Source organism: Hibiscus syriacus, unplaced genomic scaffold (genome assembly GCF_006381635.1).
Source record: "Hibiscus syriacus cultivar Baekdansim isolate YM2019G1 unplaced genomic scaffold, ASM638163v2 tig00006715_pilon, whole genome shotgun sequence".
Lineage (NCBI taxonomy): Eukaryota > Viridiplantae > Streptophyta > Magnoliopsida > Malvales > Malvaceae > Hibiscus > Hibiscus syriacus.
Window position 1 is genome coordinate 67,178 of NW_024062107.1, and position 9,729 is coordinate 76,906.

General features: G+C 31.9%; 1 protein-coding gene across 1 annotated transcript; it reads left to right on the plus strand.

The window, feature by feature from the left end:
* The first annotated feature begins 253 nt into the window (after positions 1-253).
* Positions 254-9,293, plus strand: LOC120200983 (protein PEROXIN-4-like). The gene is made up of 7 exons (XM_039201686.1): positions 254-270; positions 436-515; positions 650-769; positions 1,162-1,290; positions 2,223-2,239; positions 5,515-5,553; positions 9,116-9,293. The coding sequence occupies exons 2-7, from the start codon at positions 510-512 to the stop codon at positions 9,291-9,293; spliced, it is 489 nt and encodes a 162-aa protein (XP_039057617.1). The 5' UTR covers positions 254-270; positions 436-509.
* Positions 9,294-9,729: the final 436 nt, after the last annotated feature.

Consider the following 9,729-nt stretch of genomic DNA (forward strand, 5'->3'; position numbering starts at 1 on the left):
TTTAATATAAACGTGACACGTCACTTAATAGTTTTTTTAACAGTATACGCATAAAAGTGTAACAAAAAAAATATTAAGCACCTATGTTTAACAAAAAAAAATTTAACTACAACCGAACTCACTGAACCGGCGGTTTTTTTATATTATTCTTTAACCCATACAACCAGAACCCACTGAACCGACCGTTTTTTTTGGGCTCAAATCTCATCATCAAAATCAAACCACAGACCGATTCACATTTCATTCTCTCTTCTCAGGGAACTTCATCAGGTCAGATTCTAATAAGCTCGATTTAATCTTTGTTTTGTTTTTTTTAATTATCTACTTGATCTGATCTCGCAAACCCTTAGGGCTCGATCTCAAACAGTAAAAATTTCTATCCATTTTCAGTGGAGAATTCTTAACATAGTTGCTTTTCTATTTTCAATTTTGCAGCAATCTGCCAAATCGATTCAGAAATATATTAATTTTTTTGAAGCATCTTTGGATTTCCTGGAAAGCGACGTGAAATGCAGGTTAATCGATGTTTTGTAGATTTTGATCTTGATATTTTATGGAATAGATGGAGATTACCTAAGAATTCAGTATGGGTTCTCCTTCGAAGAACAATTCTCGCCTTGATTAATTTAGTTGAAATCTTTGTATGAAGGCATCAAGAGCAAGATTGTTTAAGGAATACAAAGAGGTGCAGCGAGAGAAGGCGGCCGATCCCGATATTCAACTTGTTTGTGATGATTCCAACATATTCAAGTGGACTGCTCTTATTAAGGTTGTTCCTAAACTAAAAATGGAGGAAAAAGGAAAATTGTGAACATTATTGTTGACTATGTTCACTAGACGATTTTTTCGCATTACATATTCGGATATGAAACAGTTTTCTTTTAGAATTGAATATACTTGTGTCTAGAGACATACTTGTATTCAATATTCTCCTTTGAATCCTGGGTACATTGTTGTTTTGATTTTTTCTGAATTATGTAGCCTTCTTTTGTATAGGGACCGTCGGAGACACCGATCGAAGGCGCAGATATATAACAGTTTTTTTTAATTGAATATACTCATGTCTAGATACTTACTTATATTCGATATTCACCTTTGAATCCTGGGTACATACATTGTTGTTTTGATATTGTCTGAATTATGTAGCCTTCTTTTGTATAGGGACCATCTGAGACACCTTACGAAGGCGGAGTGTTTCAGCTAGCTTTTGCCGTTCCTGAGCAATACCCTTTGCAACCCCCTCAAGTTCGGTTCTTAACAAAAATATTTCACCCCAATGTGCATTTCAAGGTACGATTTCCTTTATCTACCTGAATATTGATTGCATAAAAATGAATGAAAGAAAGATGTGCTAATGCTTAAAGATAGCAATAGCATCTCAGTATCTGATTCATATTCGATGACTTTCCATTCTATTTTTCGGGGGTAAATTTGAGTACTTACTTGGAAGCCATAACAAAATAAAAGAACTTGATGAAGTATTTAAGGTTATACACCAAAATATGTATTGGTTTTTGCAAAATTGTGCGTTTACTATGAATGTATTTCTTAATGGTAGTATTCAAGGTTGTCAATAAGAACCGGTTCTCTCCTAAAGATCGTACGAGGCTAAAAAAGATTCTGCTTTCATTTAGTAAACTTTGTCTTCTCCAAGTTGGAGCAAAACCTTAGTTTTCATCTATGACTTTGTTTTATGGGTACCAGTGTTAACTGAAATATGCTCAAATGATTGTTTTGGTCACTGAACATTCAAAAATTACAAAATAGTCATCAAATTTTGAAAACGGTTACAAAATGGTTGTTAAATTTATCCAGCTGTTATAAATCATCATTAAATTTTATCAAAATGGTCATGAAATTCATAATGATAATTTTGTAACTTTTGAAAGTTCAGTGACCAAACGATCCTTTGAGCAATTGTTCAGTGACCTCTGGTGTACTTTACCCTTGTTTTAACTACCAGATTTCAAGGAGTAATTTGGTCATAGTGTCAGAAAATGAGAATTAAATTCGGTAACGTTACAATCTTCTATATGAACAAATAATCTGCTCGAGAACTTGTTTTACTGGTGGAAGAAGGTCGAGCTTTGTCATCCATTTCATTGCCATATATATTATTCGAATCCCCCTTCCATTAAGTGTACATATTATTAATATGTAAGATGTATAACTCCATGTTCAATTAAGAATTTGGTCCATATTTGTTAATATGGCTTCTACAGACGGGAGAGATTTGCCTGTATATTGAAGAATGCATGGAGTCCTGCTTGGACACTTCAGTCTGTTTGTAGGGCTATAATAGCTTTAATGGCTCATCCAGAACCGATAGCCCGCTAACTGTGATTCAGGTAAGTTTGTGTTTCTTTCCTGTTTTTAACATATGAATTTACCTAGGGTTGTAAAGATTACTTTTAATATCAAATTGTTTTAGGAGTATTCTTTGACTACCTGAGATGTGTATGTATATTGTTCTTCTTTCTGATGGGCAATGGGAAAAAAATGTAAAGTTAACCAAATAGCATGCCTATGCTGAACTGAAGAAACCGAAAAGCGAAATGCATACCTTATTGACCCACCTGAGAACCTCTCAACGGTGTCCCGTTTTCTTTGTTTTCCCGTCCCATTCCTATTTTTCCTCCGGCCTTCCGAGCAATCAGTAGATATGACCGAAATAGTTAGTGTTTTCTTGGGGTTTGATATATTAGTACCTGTATAGGCTATATAAATTCTGTGCATGTTTAAGCTGCTTTGATGCTCGATATCATCGATGAACACTTTTCCTACTGGACAGGCAATCTTTTAAGATCCGGTGATACGAGGGGATTCCAGTCCATGGCAAGAATGTACACCAGACTTGCTGCCATGCCCAAAAAAGGGTGAACCCTAATGGTGGTGCTGTGAACCGTATCAACCGTAAGAGCCGGTTATTATCCGCGATTCACTGTTGTACTTTTCGAATGTGATTTTAGGTATAGTTTCTCTCTGTGGAGTTTATTTTCTGAGGATAATGAAACAGCACTGATGTGTTCATTTATGTAGGTCATCAAGCAGGCATTATCCCAAGGGAAATTGAATTGTGTCTGAAATCTAAATAAGATTGTTGCAATTGCAATTCTAGTTGCATACATTCTACCTTTATAATTCCATAAATTTAAATCTTCATATTTAAAAATATTTTAATTTAATCTTTTTTTACGATATTGTCGAACCAAACGAGGTCATATATAAACTGTTATTATACCGGGAAAGTAATATATAGTATTTTATAGAAGAATAAAACTTAAATTGATAGAATTCTTGTTCTTCGATTAAGTTAAGGTGATTACAAACTAATAAAATTTTTAAATATAAAGAGTTAAATTAAATTTATTCTGATTATAACCAAATTAATAAAGTCTATAAATGTTTAGTTTAAAATTATTTTCAAGCCAAATTAAATCCATATAATATTTAATGGTTAGTGACATGTTTATAATAATTTTTTAATCGAGTGATTAAAATGTAAGTTTAAACTATACTCACCCACTAAAATCAGGTGTTCGATCCGGATCGGTTCGGATTAGTCAAACTAAAACCTTAAGAACCAGAAGGGCAACAAAAAAAAGATGCAATAAGTAAAATGTCCCCTTATCATATGAAAATTGTTAGTTGATTAATTGTCAATGTTTCATACGAACGTGACAAGTCCATATACGATGCCACTTCAACAAAAAAAAATATTTTTAGAGTAAATTATAATTATAATTAATCACACATATATTTATAAAATTACATTTAAAAATAGTTCAAAACATTTTATGATGATGTGGCATCACATGTGAACCTGTCACGTTAATAGGAAACATTGATCGTTAATCAACTAACGATTTCCATTCATTCAGGAAATATTTTGTTTCAAAATAAAACCCTTGAGGGACTAAAATACTAAAAAATATAAGAGACAAATAATTATTTATATAAATGTTGGAGGGTAATTTTGTCATTATGCCTACTATAAATTACTATATTCACTAAAGCAAAAATACGGACGCATGCATGCAAAAAGAAAAAGAAGAAGAAGAAAGTCACCGGAATTGACATAAAGCTACAAACAACACTCTCCGGCCTAAAATATATATTTGATTATATCGTGTTATGGTGATTGTTGATATAATAGATAATGATGTAGAAAATTTAAAAATATTTAGGATTATAAATGAGACGAGATAAAGCGTGAGTTATTCAAACTTATAAATACTCGATTCAAATGGACTTAAATTGAGTTCTTAACAAACCGAAACAAGCTACTTAATACTCGACTTGAAAAATTAGCTAGTAGCTCGAAAAATAATATATTAAAATTTTAATTTTAAAAATTAAATTATCATTAATATTAACATTTATGTGTTGATTTTTTTTAAATATAATATAATATTTTCATGTACTTAAGATTTATGTTCGTGTTTGAGCTTCAACCGAGTTGAATTTAATAGATTTTTTATTTCTAGCATTTTCAAGCTTTAATTCATAATTTCGAATTTAAGTTAAATTTAAAAATTTTAAGCTCGTAAATTTTTTACCGAGTCGACTCGAACTCAACAATAATCAAAGTCCGCTCGACTCGTTTACAGCCGCTTGTTACTGGGGCAGATTAGCTCATTAAAAGAACATTTATTTTGAGTTTCACTGTCTAATTAGCAGATTAGCTCATTAAAAGAACATTTATTTTGAGTTTCACTGTCTAATTTGATACATAATTGGGTCTTGTGTGTGTATGGCTGTAATGGGAGAAAAGGAGGGGATGATTTTTTTCCCCTGATGTATCCCTTTCCGGGCTTGAACGATAATTTTATGGATGAGCATGAGTCGGGTTGAATAAGATTTTTGGTTCATCCGACCCGACCTGAAAATAATGACTCCTCCATCCGAAATCTGACCCGACCCGCACAATATATACTCTCCATCCGTCGGGTTTAGATCTCATGCCCATCCCTATATAATTTCATAAAGTCGACTCAAAAATTTTTTAAATCAAATTTGAGTTATAAAAATATGATTTGAATAACTTAATTTTTTTTAGTAATTAATATATTGGTTTTCAAGTTCGAGCCGAATCTCTCGATTCTACATGATATATACATATCACATACGAAAAGATATAGAATAATATATGTGTATATCATATATGACTTTAGAAAGCTATTTAACCTGAAATCAATTAGTACCGTAACATTATAAATATTTACAATTAAATTTAAACAGAAAGTCGAACAACTTGAGTTATAAAATATGATTTGTCAACTTGACTAACTTGAAATTTTGTGATCCGATTTGACCCGACGAAATATTCATCTCTAAAATGTATCCGAAACACAAAATTATTTAAATTGAATAACTTTAAGAAAGAATTTTTTTTTTAAATGATCGAGACGTAAATACATAATAATATATGTTAAAAAACTATTCATATTTATATGTACTTATAAATTATAAGCAGAGAGAAGCATATGATCGATAAGATTTTGTCCATCCAAGTCATATATTGCATGTAACAGTGTCATCACATGTGTCCTCGTTTGTTTAGACTCGTACGAATCAAATTACTTTAGTAGTTAAAGAAATTATCGTTATTTATAAAAATCTCGAATTCGAGCACTACAACCGAGGTGATTAAACGTTTATCGTAAAATGAAAGTGACAAGCAACTAACATTGGATATATGGGGAAAGTGTATATTTGGACACACTTCCTTTCCAAATCGACTCAATATTATTTAATTTTGGAAACAACAAATGGGATTTAATATACTTATTCTACAAGTAAAGGCTTCAACTTTTATTTATTTATTTAAAGACTTCAACTTTTATTTATTTATTTTCACACCCAACACGTCACAATTAACAAAAGCGCTTATATTGACTTATTCTATGTGGTAATTATCTTACATATTAGTGGTAGATTTTCTTTTCGCAGACGAGATTTTAATGTTGTCATGTATTATATTTAAATAAGATACGTAATAACGAACTAACTTATCTCAGTGGTTAAAAAAATTATTATTATTTTTAGACATATTCGAGTATAGCAGTTGCAGTGGTTAAAATAAGACGCGTAAAAACATTAAGTTTTACTGGCGAAAGTTTTTTCACCGTTAGTACATGAGTTTTTGTATTTACTGCTTTAAGCCCGAACCTACCCGATAGTGGATGAACCTTCTCTCCTATTTACCCTAATCTTAGGGTTAACAACACTTACCCCAATTTATTAAACCTTAGGGTTTTTTCTCAAACTAACCACGCTCTGTGATGGAGACTCCATCGCACGCTCCAATCGAACGTTGTTTACGTGCTAAGGCATCTGTGAGACCGCAGAACGACAGTGAATATTAAAAAAAGGAAAGGAAAAAATTATGTATTTAGTATCTCAATTATCAGTTTTGATCTATTTTAGTGCTTAAATTTTTAACTTTTTCAAAATACATAATGTTTATTTTTCATTTATTTAGTATCTCACGTTAAAACTTTAATAAGTTAGTACCTATTTTTTTTCCATTAGTACTTATATTTTAATTTTTTCAAAATTAACGTTAAATTTTAAACAGATGTATTATAATGAAAAAAAATTTAACTTTAAGTATAATTTGATAAAATTAAAAGTTTAAATACTATAACGGATCAAAATTGATAATTTATGTATTAAATACGTAATTTACTCAAAAGGAAATTAATGCTGAGGAGAGGAGCGTGGAGAAAACGCGCTGAGAAAGTGCGCTTTTTAACTATTCCAATCTAGGGCAACACCATAATGGAAATGCGATAAGAACCGAACCTCATTTCCACGTGGATTAAATCCATTGGTCCTTTTTCCCAGCATTTGTTTGCTCTCTAAAATAAATATAAAAAATTAACATTAATATTTGCATATATTGGGTACACCCATAGGTCCCTAAACTATACTCAAATAATCTTTTAGTCATTAAACTTTAAAATATTACATAAAAGTCACTAAATTTATTAAATTAATACAAATCACAATATCAGAAAATTATTGTTATTTTTTACCAAACTGTTATAAAATGATCATTCGTTTTATTGAACTATTATGAAATGAACATTAGATTTTGTCAAATTAGTACAAGTGATCTTCATCACTTTATGATAATATAAACATCAAGATGATTATTTTTAACAACTTAATATTATTTGTAGTTTCTAAAAGTTCAATGGCTAATTTATGATTATAGTTTAGGGGTCTATGATGTATTTTACCAATAGATATTTTACAGATGATTTTAATACAACAACAATGACCCTACTTTCAAGGCAAAAAGATGAACTCTTTCTTGTCTACACTCCTCTCTCTCTTCTCTCTCTAAAAGAATCGACAAACCTCTCCTTTGTTAAGCTTAGGGTTCTCAAACTTCGCACTCAAATTTACACAAACTGCAGATCTCTTCGGAAAGATTCGATCCTCTTCTTGATCGATCAATGCTCTTTCTTTTGATACCGTTCTCTCGATTGGCCGTGAAGAATCGAATCTGGGTTGGTTTTGGATTTCCTTAGCAGGTACCTAATTCAAAAAAAAAAAGGTATCTTCTTCTCCGATCTAATCACAATTCCGAGTCTGGGTTTCTTTTGTTTTTGATCTTTCGTTTCTTTCGATTAATATGAGGTTAAGCTGAGCTAGATCTTTTTTGTTCAATTATCTGGGTCTAGTTTACTGTGTTTGTAGTACGTTAAGTATAGCCTTTATTTCCATTTTGGCATTTTGGTTTCGCTTTATGACTTCATATTCCACTTTTATGGGATATTTTATGTGTTTTCTTCCATCGGTTCTCTGGTGCTAGAAATTATGTTCACTGTTCACTAGCTCGTGAATTCGATAGTTTTGAAACCCTAGATAAATTTTTTCATTTTATGGATCATGTGAGTTTTGAATATCAAACTCGAAGGCTTCGAGGTGAGTTCTAAAGTTGATTTTTTTTTGCTTTGATGTAGAGGGATTAAGACTTTAGTTCATGTTATCTGATAAAACCCTAGCATGTGTTTACCTTTATCGGTGTTAATTGATGATTTACTTGTGTTATAGATGGTGAGCTTTGGTTTTATTTTATCAGGATGTTATTAACACATTAACTAGTAACTGCACATGTTTATGTTTGATTTCATTGGGAATTAGGGTTTCCAATTTTGTTCCCTTTGAATAGTATTCACTCATCTGCTGTAAGTTATTATTTTATGTAATAAATCACCATATATAGGGGCTTTCCAGCTTCTTATCCTTTTAGTGTATCCATTTTACTGTTCGAATGTTATTTCATCTTGAATTTCCAATGAATTATGAAGTGTGTGCTTCGGTTCTTGTGGCATACTTAATATCTTAGGATTCATGCATATTGATTACATTGCTATGAATATTGTATTAAATGCTCATGACATATCTAATTTTGTTGCATGTTGGTGTTATCAATTAGTTAGTCACACAAAATGGAGAAACTACTGTGGTCGAGGAAGCTCACAGTTGCAGTTCTAATCTTGTCGTCAAGTCTGTCGAATCACCCATAGAAAAACGACTCAATATCCAGAGATCTCGTCAATGCTGAGACATTGATACTAGGAAGTGTGAACATTTTCTATCCGGTAAGCATGATCCTTAGCATTCAGTGCTCTTGTATATGTTGCAGTTCCTCAACTCTATTTACTACATGTTTGTGCTCAGTAACTTCATAGCTTGCTTGTCTGAGTGTGCGCTTGGTGACTTTTTCCACGCTTTTGGGAACGGATAAAATGTTCGGACATTCTAGTTATAAATTAGTGCATTAGTGGAGGTATTTTATTATTTGTTAACATATTGTAGGAGATGGAATGGACTATTGAGGCCAATTTCAAACAAATATGTATAAATGGCTTTTTGCAGATATATATTTCTTGAGCACACTTCCTCATTGCTAGTTGCTATATGTGGTGCGTTAACTTCCATGTGGAAGTCTTTGCTTGTAAATTCTCTTTATAAATCAAGGATAACTTATTACAAGATTTGATATCCATAACTGGCTGCTGCAGATATATAGTTCTTTGATATCATTGATGGTCATGTTGGAAGTCTTCCTCATAAAATCCCTTTGATTTAAATGCAGGGATATGTGTGAGATGCGCAAGAAAGACTGGACGAAAATCTGGCCATTTGCATTGGATGGTGGCCGGAATATATTAAAGAGAAAAGCTGTAAGCTTCCTCCTTACTTGTTCCGAAGTTCAGATGGTGGTGTTGCCAGAACTGTTTTCCGGAAACTGGGGACAAAGGCAGTATAAATGAAGAAAGAACTGTTACTAATAATAGTAGCAAATTGAAATCCTTTGGCTCGTGTTCCCATGTTCCATCCCATGGGGATGCTTGGAGTGTTCATCGAATTTTCAGCAGGCTGGAAAGATTAATGTGACTCAAGAAAAATCCAGTGATATTGCTTGTGTGAATGTTAATATACCAGTCATAGGTAATATCTCCATTAGCTTAATCCTTACATGGTACTTACCACTAAATTATAACATTAATTGTTTGGTTATTTTTTTCCTGGGAAAACTGATATCTTAGAGAATACAATAAACAAGGAATCCATATTTCAAAATTATGCTGAAATAGAAGTTATTTCTAGCCTTATGCGGAAAATGCTTCGTTTAGATGAAAAAGGTATGTCTACCGTGAGTAAAGGGACATCTAAATAAGCTTAAGTATTTTCCTGCTTTGCAACTGA